The 13,986-nt window shown below is 45.1% G+C and overlaps 1 protein-coding gene and 1 pseudogene across 2 annotated transcripts; both read left to right on the forward strand.

Moving 5' to 3' along the window:
* Nucleotides 1–771: 771 nt before the first annotated feature.
* Nucleotides 772–4,320, forward strand: LOC100275571 (nucleoside transporter pseudogene; annotated as a pseudogene). The gene is made up of 4 exons (NR_163258.1): nucleotides 772–1,141; nucleotides 1,849–3,306; nucleotides 3,659–4,112; nucleotides 4,213–4,320. The product of NR_163258.1 is annotated as a nucleoside transporter pseudogene (transcript).
* Nucleotides 4,321–6,249: 1,929 nt separating this feature from the next.
* LOC103643426 (putative ripening-related protein 6) lies at nucleotides 6,250–7,235 on the forward strand. Its single transcript, XM_020547249.1, has one exon. It carries the CDS (start codon nucleotides 6,801–6,803, stop codon nucleotides 7,233–7,235), a length of 435 nt encoding a protein of 144 aa, XP_020402838.1. The 5' UTR covers nucleotides 6,250–6,800.
* Nucleotides 7,236–13,986: the final 6,751 nt, after the last annotated feature.

Here is a 13,986-nt window from a genome sequence, read left to right on the forward strand (position 1 = left end):
CATTTTATAGAAGCGACTTTTATCATAGGGTGATGAGCAAGGTAAGACGGTTTGTTGGAGGTCCGTCTTTAATAAAGAAGTCTTTTGGGACAGTTACATCGTAAGAACTGTCTTATATTGATTTAAGACGGATTGTTATGGGAAACCGTCTCAAATAAATATACCTTTTGAGTCATTAAGATTGCAAGAATTGTCTTAGATTCTGATTAGTATATTAGACATTTCTGTACATGAAACATCTCAATTAAAAATATTATTAGAGTTGGCTAGACTATAAGAACTGTCTTTGATGTTAGTGAGTATACTAGACACTTCTAAATATGAAACTGTCTTCGTATGATATCTCTAATAAGATGTATTGTAAAAAACGTAGTAAATAGTGAATTCAGCTTAGTTTGATGATATATGATATAAAATGTAAAACTTAGCTCTGTAATTTGATATAGATAATAAATGGACCCACATGTGAACCGATAATTAATATGTCACACTACGGATCTAAGTAATCATTTTTTGTTTTATTTCCTATCATTTAGATACCAAGTGTTGCATTCCCTATGATTTTGCTTTATTAAGGTGTAATTTTTTATTATTCTAATTTTTATTATAATTTCTATCATGCGTGTATATGTTCTAATAAATAGAAAAGTGTGAACATGTGGCAGAGTCTAAGTAATGCCTTGTACGCTATGTCGTGGACCTATGATTGAATTAGAGAAATAAAGTCCAACCCTAGAAAACTCTCGCATCGTCACTCCAAATCAGCCGCTAGGGCTGCATTCATCCACCTCGTGCTTATCGCCTACTCCAACGCCGACTCCTGCTCGTCGGTCGTCGCCTCGTCCAGCTCTCTCCGCCCCTCCAGCCTAGCCTAGCCCCTCCTGCTCACTGCGTCGTCTCCAGAATCCGGCCTACGACCGTTGGCGGCTGGTGCCCCCACCGGCAATCGGTGGTCATGGTCTGTCCCTGCTCACTCCATTCAGATCCGCTATGCGCGAGGCGCAACTGGATCTATCGTATTCCTGGTTGCTCTCTCCCTCTCCGCGGGCGATGCGCCTCTCTAGGTTCTACCGGCGTCCGTCCAACCGGTGTTCAGCGTGCCTTCGCAGGCCCCCTTCTCTGCCTTCGATGAGTGCATTTGGTGAGTGGTGACACAACTGGGCGGAGTGGTGAACTAGTGATTGATGCGCTTGCCGGCGACTTGCAAACTAAGTCAGAATCGGCTTCTCATCTTCCTATCCCTTTGTGTGATACTACTACTCTGTATGTGGAAAAAATAATTATTCCCTGGTTTAATATTATTTGTTCTTAAGTCTGAAAATTCACTCATATAGTTCATTTGTGCAGTGTTTTTTAGTCCTTAGCTATTAGAGAATGATGCCTGGTAATACCTGAATCGGCCACTGCATTTTATTATCCTGTTGTTATTAAATTTGGCTATTAGATAATGCCAGCGTTTTTTATTATCCTGAATCGGCCACTGCATTTTTTAGTCCTTAGCTATTAGAGAATGATGTCTGAAAATTCACTCGTATAGATAAGGAACGTTGTCTAGCAACAAGAGAGATCATGTCACAAAAAATCCTCAAGCTAAAACAAGAACATGTTACACTATATTTTATTATCCTGTTGTTATTAAATTTGGCTCGGGGCTTCGGTAATACCTGAATCGGCCACTGCATAGAGTAGTAAACCTAAAAAAAATCAGACTCTTATTGTTATATAATTTCCATGGTTTCTTCCTCTATGAATAGGAGAGAAAAATTGATCCTAGATTGCAGTCTACTAAGATGCATGCAATGCGTTATCTCCTTATACAGTTACTGTTACAAGTTCTTCTCCATCCAGATCAGTATTGGGAGGCTGCACTTGATGTGACTATATGTTGGAAGAAATCCTTTCTTGTCATTGCTCGAGGTGATAACTCCAGTGACTATATTGTCGACCTTCACTTCTCGCTACAACAAAGATGCGGTCCTTCTTACCATCCTTTTACTATCTGATTTCCCTAAAATAATTTTGTTTGACTATTCAAATCATGCTTGGAGAGGATCATGGCGTGGGATCAGAAAGAGCACCAACAATTTTCTACATGTTGTACAATGGGGTTATGATTACTTGAATTTTGTCATTTGTTTTAGTAATTATGTGATCTGCAATTGATCTAGCACAAGCACATTCAAATTGACCAATTTCTACTAGTGCTATAACTTTATTCCGAATGGATGGCTTCCTTCCGGAAAGACTAAACTGAATAATTATGTCAAAGTTGTTTCACTAGTTTGGCCTAATAGGTATTGATCTATGGTATCTAGACTACATATTGTACTATATGGTTGATTGTTCTGATTTCGGGCTTGGTTAATCTGACGTTTCTAGCATCCAAACATATAGATATATGTCAGCTACCTGTGTACCATGCACGAATAATCCTATAAATTCAGGTTGAATATTTTCTGCATGTAACCTAAAACTTCTACGCTATGGTCTTTCACTTACAGGTTGTTAAAGAAGAGCAGATGTGCTATTTTGGTTGGTCTAAAATCAGGGGTGGACCAACAGGGGGTCCAGGGGGGCCACGGCACACCCTAGGCCAGCCCAGCAAGGACCCCACCCCTTTGTCGCCCAGCCGCTAGCACGTAGCTACCACGACTAGTGCCCAGGTCACCACCGCCATGCCTAGCGCCAAGCCACCACTCACCCGCACCCAACACCAAGTCGCCGCAATCCTAGTGCCCATTGTACATGTGAACATATAAAGCTACCATGATCATGGAGGTAGCAGGTGCAGAGACACCCATCAAGGTTTCTTCGTCTCTAGTCATTTGTTACGCAAATTCAAATACAGGTAAAAGTAGCATTGTATAAGGTGCAGATTGATTTGTACAGATGAGGTTGCTTCTGAAAATTGACAGGAAAATTCCTTGGTATACTTGTATGCAGGCTTTTGGAAAGTTGAGGCCTATTTGTGCACAATAGTATACTAACCATTGAAGATTATTACTCTCATCTATTGCAGGTACATTATTCTGAAACTCAGTTCATGAAATGGAATGAGTTCAGTTTCAATATAGCAGAATAGCATGCTAGCAGCAAACATGCACGTGCCCAGACTTCATTCAGGTGACATCTTTCATTGTCTCTTCTCAATCATTTATAGTGTCATTTCGAGTTTTCATGGCTTGTATTGTGCTATGAGTTTTTAGTGCTTCATGGTGGGCTTAGTTGCATGAAGGGTTCTCAGCTTTGAGATTAATTACCAATGCACCTTTTGAGAGCTCAAAAGATGGTCTTCGCATTGAGCTAGTAAGTTAGAATTTTGTTAAAATTTGCAGATTTAGTAAAGTTATTATTTATTGGTTTTTTAAAAAAATTTGACTCGGCGAGGATAAAATAGCCCTGGGCATCATATATATAGAGATGACCTTCTTGTAGTATCTTATATAAAAAATTTGTTACGGCATACCCTATATAAAAAACCTAGGTCCGCCACTGCCTAAAATCATATAGAAAAGAGTGTTGCTTTGGTCTACAAGTCTGAATCTATATTATTGCTATATGGATGAGCTTCTTACTGCTAATTAAATTACAGTAACATGTGGTGGTGACATGGCACAACAAGAACTTGAAGAAGTAGACATGTTGCTGCTGCCTGCAGGGTGACGTCTATGGTGTTGTGCTGCGGGCAAGGCCCACACAATGTGATCGGGCTGCACGCCAATGTTCAACATGTGCCCCAACCAGAATGTGTATGCTACTACTAATATAACATTCGTCATTGGTTGGTTCACCCCAAGAGGTTTGCTGCATGTTCATGGAGCTGGTGGATAATAAATTTTAGTTGTTCTTTTTGTGGTTTATTAGATGACATCAATTAGTGTTCAATTGAGCCTTAGAGTAGGATGAATACAACTGTCTTAAGTTTCTTTGTTCCAGCAGATTGTTTGGGGGCAAGGTTACCTATGAACTTCAAGAATTGGTCTTATGATATTGTTAGTTTGTACAACTTAGTGTTAGGTTGCTCGACTTCTTCATGAATGAGGTGTTAGACATTGGTCGATCATGCAGGGTTGAAGGTGCTTCATATAACTAAATCTACCATGACTTTCTAGGTAAGATGTTACATCCATATGACCTTTGTGATATGTCATAATGTGAGGTGTTCAACTGTGTCTAACTACTAATTATTGCCTTTTTCTATTTGTTGTATAGGAAAAGATGGAATGGAACTCAATTTTTGGTGGCCGTACAAGTGTGGAAACTTGAATTCATATATACTTACAATCAACATTAGCGCAAACAGTTGACCAAGTTTTTCAATTAGTATTTTAGTTTGAATTTAGTGTGCAATAATGTATGAGTTATTTAACAATGCTTATTCATGACATATTGAATGATACTTATATTTATTATATCAATTATGATGTTATTAAATATATGTGTGCATGTATATTTCTCTTTAAAAATATAATAATGTGTTATCTCAAAATAATTATAAATTGAAGAATGTATTGCCATGTAAGTCATTTCGTTTAATTCTTAATAATACGGTTATGAAAACGTCCAATATCGATATCCTATTTAGACGGTTTCTAAAACATTCAATATCAGTCTTCTAAATAAGATGGTTTTTCTGTTGCAAGCGTATATTATTATAGGATATTCTAGACAGTTTGGTAAATACTTTGTGACTTATAATATTCGTATTCTTGACAGTTCTTTAGAAGAAGTGTCTTAAACAAAAACGTAATTGAAGACAGTTTATCAGACAAAATGACTTATACAAATACCTTTTTAGACGGTTATAAATTAAAAACCATCTTATATAATATCTTTCAAGACGCTTTACAACCATCTTAAATGTGGGACATCTTTTGTGACTCCATTAAATTTGGACACTACATAAACGTCTTAATAACTAAAAATTAACCGTCTCATATAACATGATCTGTAGTAGTGAAGGGACACGGTCGATTGTAGACGCCAACAATCGAACCAAATCAATCTAACTTCCATTCCTATATTTTCATGCCCTAGGAGTAGTAGTAACGTAGCTTTCTTGATCTCCATCTTCACCTCTATTCGGTTCTACGTCATCTTGGGGTGCCTTGGGTGTAGGGTTGAAAACGGACAGAAAAAATCCCGTCCCGACTCGTACCGTTTTCTACATTTGACCCGACCGTTTCCGTATTTACGAAAAAATGTGGAAACGGGACGGAAACGGGAGAGGGCTTATTCCGTCCGTTTTTGTGGGTTCCCGTTTTTTCCGGATTGAACTCGTATTTATTCCGTATTTGACAAATATGGGACGAGCCTAATATGCATTAGTATATAAATTAAATCCTCGTGTATTTAGGCGACAAATTATAGCACAATTGGTCATTGTAACCACCGACTCTTTTCAAATGATAAGTGATCTAAAGTCTTAAACAACATCGGATGTAGCTAAATGTACACATTTAGCAACCAAACAACAATAGAATGTTGCATCTCTATATCTATTTGTTTTATGTTATTGTTCTACCAATCAATCACTAGTCAAACATCAATAACATTTCTATTTGTATTAAATTATGAGTTTTCGTTAGTATTTCCGTTTCCGTTCGTTTTCGCAATTCCGTTTATCCCGCTCCCGTTTCCGTTCCCGACTATTCCGGACCCGATCCCGTTTCCGATGATAAAATGCGGATACGGAAACGGGAGAGGGGTTTTTCTTGATCTCCATCTTCGCCTCTATTCGGTTCTACGTCATCTTGGGGCGCCTTGGGTGGCCTATCGACCCCAAGACAACCCTAGGATCTATCCTCCCTGACGGGTCCCTCCCACGGGGCGAAATCCAAATGCTGTTGGCGAACATCGTCGCCCATGCGCACGCGCGGACTGTCCGGCCCCAGGCGCGGATCGTCCGACTCGACACAGGAAAGACCTGCTCCAACCGTAGGGTCGCGGACTGTCCGGTCATAGGCCGTGAACCGTCCACGCCGCTGTAGAGAGCACCGCCACCTGTACACACTAAGTGATTGACGCCAGATCAGCGCCAACATAAGTATAAAGTAGGTCACGTGATGTAAATTGAGATTTGTTTTTAAAAAACAACAAGAACCAATATTAATCTTAAATTTTACGCTCGATCATAAATCTGCAGAGATTTTATATACAGGTCTTATACTCTTGACGAATATAGGTCTTACACTTTCTAAAAATTGTATTAATTTAGGTGTTTTGCATACAACTCTTTGGAATTTTCAGAATAATTAACCCTAGCTAGACTTTCTATTTATGCATATTTACATTTTTTTATACCGCATATATAAGAGTTTGTACACAATAGTTACCTTGGCTAGCAGTATACGGAAGACTGACCAAGTCTAATGATCACCACTTGTGACAGCAAGGGAACCAAACTTTCGAACTCGTATCCTTTTTTTCTGCATGGGTTTTGGACGTGAAGTATGCGATTGCCTTGGTTGATCAGCCAGTGGAAAGATGAAGCACACATCCGGGGCTTTCCAGCTTCAGCTTCCAAACGCAGGCTTGCTCGTCAGCTGTTCTTCCGTAGGACTTACCGAGAGGATATGGCAACATCGCAGTGAGCTGACAGCCGCCTCACACAAACACCATCACATACAGATAGCTAGCATCGGTTCCTGATACAACGCACTCGTCTCAGATAGGGCCATTAACCTCATATCGAATACAACGATCCGAGAAGTGAGAGCACGGCTACATATACACACTAAGATAGAGCCAGAGTGTATGCCGAGCACCTGCACCCCTGTCGAGCCAAGGAATAAACAGCAATGGCGAAGACCAAGATTGCCGTAGCCATTGCCATCCTAGCTCTGTTTCAGGTCTCTTGCGCCGCAGCCCGGCGGCACGGCAAGCCAGCGCACGGTGATCACGACGGTGACGGCACCCCTGCTGTGATGACGGTGAACGGTTTCAAGCGAGGCGAGGACGGCGGCGGTGCAGCATCGTGTGATGGCCGTTTCCACAGCGACGACGACCTGATCGTGGCGCTGTCCTCGCGGTGGTACGCAGGAGGGAAGAGGTGTGGCAAGGCTATCCGCATTACAGCGGAGAGCGGGCGTACCGTGAGGGCACGGGTCGTGGACGAGTGCGACTCCCATGGAGGATGCCGCAACAACATCGTGGATTCCTCCCGCGCTGTTTGGAAGGCGCTCGGGCTCCATACTGATGTCGGCGAGGTCCACGTCACGTGGTCCGACGCCTGAACACGCCACTCACCGAGTTGGATGGCCGCCCGCCGACGGAGAAACTGGAAACCACAGCGTGCGGTTCTGTCTTACCAACTATTACAACTACACTCTCTACTTGACAGTGGAAAGGTCTATACGATCGAATAAAACTTCCCTTTCACAACAAACTGTTGCATGGTGGATGTGCTTTATTTCCTTGTGAAAACATATTCATTTCAGTTCTAAATATATACATACTAACGCCTTTGTGAGTTTGATCTGCTATATGTCAAGCATCATGGCATGACAAATGAAGACCCAGATAAAAAAAGTCTAGGTAGATGGCAATGAATGCCATTTTTTATAGACAACCAAATTGTATGCACCGCATGACCATGTGTAGATATGGCAATATTAGACCATGTTACGCTCCATAGGTTTTGACGGACTCACTCGCAAGCCCATGGCACAACAAATTAATGATATAGCCATGTTCGTGTCGAAACATTAACACGACGACCATATCGTTAACATACAAGTCAAGCGTCTCATTATACAAATTCAAGACATGCCAAACAATTCTAAAAGTCACCAATAATCCAATTAACAAATACATCGTCTATACAGACATCCACGATCCATACAGAAATTGCGGGTGTCTGCTTCCTCTCGCGGGCTGCCCGCGCTCGCTACCTCTGTTGCCCTAGCTCCCGCCTCCGCACCATGAGCCGCTGGCCACCGCACCCACCTAGTCATGATGAGTTTTTATGCACTATTAACTTAATTGTTAACCGTTGGATATGACTTGTCGGGAAAAAGATCCTTGGGCCCTTGGGATCCACCGGTCAGAGAGATCGCACGATATAAGAACCTCCAAACTACAAGGGGCCACCCGTCAGCGAGGGAGTAGGGGAATCGTCTACCTTTTCCATGCTAAGGTCATAGATCAGGCGGTTAAGCCCCTTTTTCCGTGCGTGTTTATCCATCTAAACTCGTGGTTTCTGCTGGGGAACGCCTAGGAATGGGTCCAAACCTTCCACTTATATATATATACATACGGTCGATTGCAGACACCAACAATCGAACCAAATCAATCTAACTTCCATTCCTTTATTTTCATGCCCTAGGAGTAGTAGTAACATAGTCTTCTCGATCTCCATCTTCACCTCTTTTCGGCTCTACGTCATCTGTAGGCGTCTTGGGTGGTTTGCTGACCCCAAGACAACCTTAGGATCTCTCCTCCCTAATAGGTCCCTCTCAGGGGGCGAGATCCGGGTGTTATTGGCGAACCTCGTCGCCCCTGCACACACGTGGTCCGTCCGGCGCGGATCGTCTGACTCGACGCAAGGAAGACCCGCTCCTACCACACGATCGCGAACCGTCCGGCCCTAGGCCGCGGAGTGTCCACACCGTCCTAGAGAGCACCGCTGTCGGTATACCTCTTAGTGTTTGGCGCCTGATCAGCAACAACGGAAGTATAAAGTAGGTCACGTGTGATATAAATTTAGATTTGTATGTACATAGACATCCACGATCCATACACAAATTGGGGTGTTTGCTTCCTCTCGCTGTGCTCGCGCTCACTACCTCTGTTGCCCTAGCTCCCGCCTCCGCACCATCAGCCGCTGGCCATGCACCCACCTACTCACGATGAGTTTTTATGCACTATTAATTTAATTGGTAACCGTTGGATATGACTTGTTAGGGAAAAGATCCACGGGCCCTTGGAGTCCACAGGTAAGAGAGATCGCATGATATAAGAACGTCCGAACTACTATGGGCCACCCATCAGCGAGGGAGTAGGAGAATCGTCTACCTTTTGTGTGCTAAGATCAGATCAAGCATTTAAGCCCTTTCTCCGTGCGTGTTTATCCATCTAAACTCGCGGTTAATGTTGGGAAACGCTAGGAACGGGTCTAGACCTCCCCCTATATATATGAAGGGGCACGGTCGATTGTAGACGCCAACAATCGAACCAAATCAATCTAACTTCCATTCCTATATTTTCATGCCCTAGGAGTAGTAGTAACGTAGCTTTCTTGATCTCCATCTTCACCTCTATTCGGTTCTACGTCATCTTGGGACGCCTTGGGTGGCCTATCGACCCCAAGACAACCCTAGGATCTATCCTCCCTGACGGGTCCCTCCCACGGGGCGAAATCCAAATGCTGTTGGCGAACATCGTCGCCCATGCGCACGCGCGGACTGTCCGGCCCCAGGCGCGGATCGTCCGACTCGACACAGGAAAGACCTGCTCCAACCGTAGGGTCGCGGACTGTCCGGTCATAGGCATCCACTACCTCTGCTTCCTCTCGTTGTGCTCGCGCTCACTACCTCTGTTGCCCTAGCTCCCGCCTCCACACCATCAGCCGCTGGCCACGCACCCACCTAGTAACGATGAGTTTTTATGCACTATTAACTTAATTGGCAACCGTTGGATATGACTTGTCGGAGAAAAGATCCTCGGGCCCTTGGGGTCCACCGGTCAGAGAGATCGCACGATATAAGAACCTCCGAACTACTAGGGGCCACCCGTCAGCGAGGGAGTAGGAGAATCGTCTACCTTTTGTGTGCTAAGGTCAGATCAGTCGGTTAATCCCCCTTTTCTCATGCGTGTTTATCCATCTAAACTCGCAGTTAATGTTAGGAAACGCCTAGAAACGGGTGCAGACCTCCTCCTATATATATATGAAGGGGCACAGTCCATTGCAGACACCAACATCGAACCAAATCAATCTAACTTCCATTCCTTTATTTTCTTGCCCTAGGAGTAGCAGTAACGTAGCTTTCTCGATCTCCATCTTCACCTCTCTTCGGCTCTTCGTCATCTGGGGGCGTCTTGGGTGGCCTGTCGACCTCAAGACAACACTAGGATCTATCCTCCCTGACGGATCCCTCCTGGGGGTGAGATCTAGGTGTTGAGGTCCTTCGTCTCCCGAAAGTCCTCGAAAACATGTTTAACCATTGATTGCCAAGTATTGCAGGAGCTTCGGCACCAAAACACCTTCAATACAGAGCAGTAGAGGCGCAACGAAGCCACCTTCGTCATAGCGACACAGGAAAACAATCCTAGGATCTCTCCTCCCTAATGGGTCCCTCCGAGGGGCGAGACCGGGTGTTGTTGGCGAACGCCACCGCCCCTACGCACACGTGGACCGTTCGGCCCCAGGCGCGGATCGTCCGACTCGATGCGAAGAAGATCAGCTCCTACCGCAGGATTGCGAACCGTCCTGCCCTAGACCACGGACTGTCCACACCGTTATAGAGAGCAACGCTGCCGGTACACCTCTCAGTGTTTGGCGCCTGATCAGCACCAACAGAAGTATAAAGTAGGTCACGTGATGTAAATTGAGATTTGTTTTTGAAAACAACAACAACATAATCTTAAATTTTACGCTCGATCATAAATCTGCAGAGATTTTATATACACTCTTGAAGAATATAGGTCTTACACTTTCTAAAAATTGTATTATTTTAGGTGTTTTGCATACAAATCTTTGGAATTTTCAGAAAATTAACCCTAGCTAGACTTAATATATATGCATATTTACATTATTTTTTATACCGCATATATAAGAGTTTGTACACAATATTTACCTTGGCTAGCAGTAGACGGAAGACTGACCAAGTCTAATCATCACCACTTGTGATAGCAAGGGAACCAAACTTTCGAACTCGTATCCTTTTCTGGCATGGGTTTTGGACGTGAAGTATGAGATTGCGTTGGTTGATCAGCCAGTGAAACATCCGGGGGTTTCCAGCTTCAGCTTCCAAACACAGCGCCTCAGATAGGGCCATTAACCTCCTATCGAACACAACGATCCGAGAAGTGAGAGCACGAGTACATAACCAGCTTCAGCTTCCAATTACGGGTTAGTTTGAGGTCAATAATATTATTGGAATATTATTGGATAGGTTGGGTTTAATTTTCTTCTTATATTTTAGGGTGGGTGTGGGATGGATATCAAAATTATTATATTTGGGTATGAGTGGAAGTGAGTTGGATTTTTTGCCATTAGGAGGCCTACATACACCATCACATACAGATAGCTAGCATTGGTTCCTGATACAACGCACTCGTCTCAGATAGGGCCATTAACCTCCTATGTAATTCATCGAAGTGAGAGCACGGCTACATAAACACACTAATATGTCGTTTGGTTCATATTTTGGTAACGTAACGGGTAACCGATAATGGTAAATTATGTTTGTTTAAGTCGAACCGTAATAGTATAACACACCACAAATGAATATTGGGTTATTCGAACTTGTTACCGTGGGTATTTGAGTGTAAATTATTCTAATTTACGTTTAATAACACTTTAAATTAAAAAATTTGAACGCATAAAATAACTATCGTGATGGAAAAAAATGTCAGAAACTTTGAAACTTATAAGTTTGTAGTAAATCTGTACTCCGACCCATCGATCGTGTCGTAGCCGGGTTCTAGAATTCTTGCAACGACGATGAACGAACAGTCCAAGGCACGGTCAAAATATCCTTTTGTAACAGTTTTATTTGTCGAGACTAAAATATTCATGAAAAAACGGTATTTAGCTCTATTTGATACTCAGTTTTCAGTTCCTTTTTGAAGTTTCTAGATCCACCACAAACCTCAAACTACGTGTCACGGCCGACCTCACGCTAGCTTAGCTTGCCCCACTTTCACTACCGGAATCAATAGCTTCGCCGAGTGCCGGAAGCACTCGGCGAAGCCTTAAAAACACTCGGCAAAGGCTTTGCCGAATGTAACACTCGGGAAAGAAGGCTCGGCAAACAGTGCATCGGCAAAGACTTCTTTGCCGAGTACTTTTTCTCGGGAACTCGGCGAAGATCTTTGCCGAGTGTCAGGGAGCACTCGGCAAAGAAAAGTGACCGTTACGGCGCCGGTTGACGGAGACGGCGGCTTTGCCGAGTGTCACCGTTGACACTCGGCAACGAAGATATCTTTGCCGAGTGTCCTCCTGGCAGCACTCGGCAAAGCCGCCTTCTTTGCCGAGTGCCGTTTGGGCCACTCGGCAAAGAGCCCGCCAGGGAGGGTCCCCATGTCAGGCTCTTTGCCGAGTGCCCCAGATTGGCCCCCCTTTGATATCACCGCTGTAAAACATTAACGACACCATCAAATCCAAAAGCATCGTTTTTACAGCGCACTTGTCCTGGTATCGCCTATATAATTATATATCGAGTGTAGCGGAAGAGTATCGTACTTCTCTAAGTACGAAAAGGATCCGTTATCGCAGTCGTCCTCAGCCACAAACAAGAGGCGCGATTTGACACGTGCATAATGCTCGGCGCCCACTTATTTAAGCCGCTCAATGGCAACAGCTAGCTGAAGCGCAACAAGTGCACGGCTAGCAAGGTCATCTAGCTAGCAAGCCAGCCAAAAGCCGGGACGCGCAGCGATATATAATGGCGACGAGCACCAAGCTCGCGCTCCTGTCCGTCGCCGTCGCCGTCCTGCTTCTGCAGGCGGCGTGGTGCGGCGTGGCCCGGCACCACCACCACCACGGCGGCCACCACGACCCGGACCCGTGCGGGGACAGCTCGGCGCTGCTGCGGCACAGGGACCCCCGCTGCACGTCCCCGGCCGAAGGCGGCACCGCGGCGGTGATGACGGTGAACGGCTTCGAGAAGGGGCAGGACGGGGGCGGCCCCGCGGCGTGCGACGGGCACTACCACAGCCAGGGGCGAAGCTAGGTAGAAGCTAGGGGGTGCATATGCACCCGCGAAATTTTACAAAACTAGTGATTCAGACCAGATTTTCACCATATATGCACCCCCTACCGGTTATTACCATGCATCCTTAAGCTATTTGCACCCTCCTCTATTTTACTCTAGCTTCGTCACTGACCACAGCAACGGGGACCTGATCACGGCGCTGTCCACGAGGTGGTACGCCGGCGGGAGGCGGTGCCACAAGCCGATCCGCATCACGAGCACGCACACCGGGCGCTCCGTGGTTGCCCGGGTCGTCGACGAGTGCGACTCCCGCCACGGCTGCAAGGACAACATCGTCGACACGTCCAAGGCCGTCTGGGACGCGCTCGGCCTCGACACCAACGTCGGCGAGGTCCCCGTCACCTGGTCCGACGCCTAATACTCGAATGCGTGCGTGCGTGCATGGCCGTACGTCGTCTCGGGCGGGCAAGGATGTGTGTGTGCCACGCGTGTCCGAGGGATCGGATGTGCTGCTGTGTCTGTGTCTGTGTCTGTCTGTGACTGTTCTTCTGTTCCTGAATCCTGATCGATGGAGACGGAACAACGCTTGTTGTCGTTGATGTGCGTCGGTAGCCACTCTCGAGGCAGACTCCCTACAGTGGCAGAATAAGAGCCTCTTTGGTAGGCTGACCCGGGCGCCACACCGCGCCACACTCTAGCCGCCGTGGGTGTGGCGCCCAAAACGGCCGCCGCCAGTGTGGCATGCTGCGGCGTCACAGTCGCCTATCCAAACAGGTCTTAAAACTGTAGTTGCAAGCGGTACTTGCAAACTTTTCGTTCCGCACGGTAGCCACTCTCAAGACATATTTTACCGAATGCTGCTCTCGACATATAACGGCACTCAGCAAAGAGAGTCTCTGTCGAGAGCCAAACTCTCCATATAAAAAGGATCTTGGCAAAGACTTCTTGGTCGAGAGCCAAGTACTCAGCAAAAAAGGCTCTCGATAAAACGTCTGGCCGTTAGCTTTGTCAAGTGTTCCGGCAGATACTCGGCAAATTGTTAGATGATGGTTGTTAGCTTTATCAAGTGTTCCATAGACACTCGACAAAATGCTTTTTTTTGCCGAGT

The sequence above is a fragment of the Zea mays genome, chromosome 1 (genome assembly GCF_902167145.1).
Source record: "Zea mays cultivar B73 chromosome 1, Zm-B73-REFERENCE-NAM-5.0, whole genome shotgun sequence".
Taxonomy (NCBI): domain Eukaryota; kingdom Viridiplantae; phylum Streptophyta; class Magnoliopsida; order Poales; family Poaceae; genus Zea; species Zea mays.

Bases quoted from the DNA above. Each gene is read 5' to 3' on its own strand.
- LOC103643426 (XM_020547249.1), top strand. From the start codon at position 6,801: ATGGCGAAGACCAAGATTGCCGTAGCCATTGCCATCCTAGCTCTGTTT.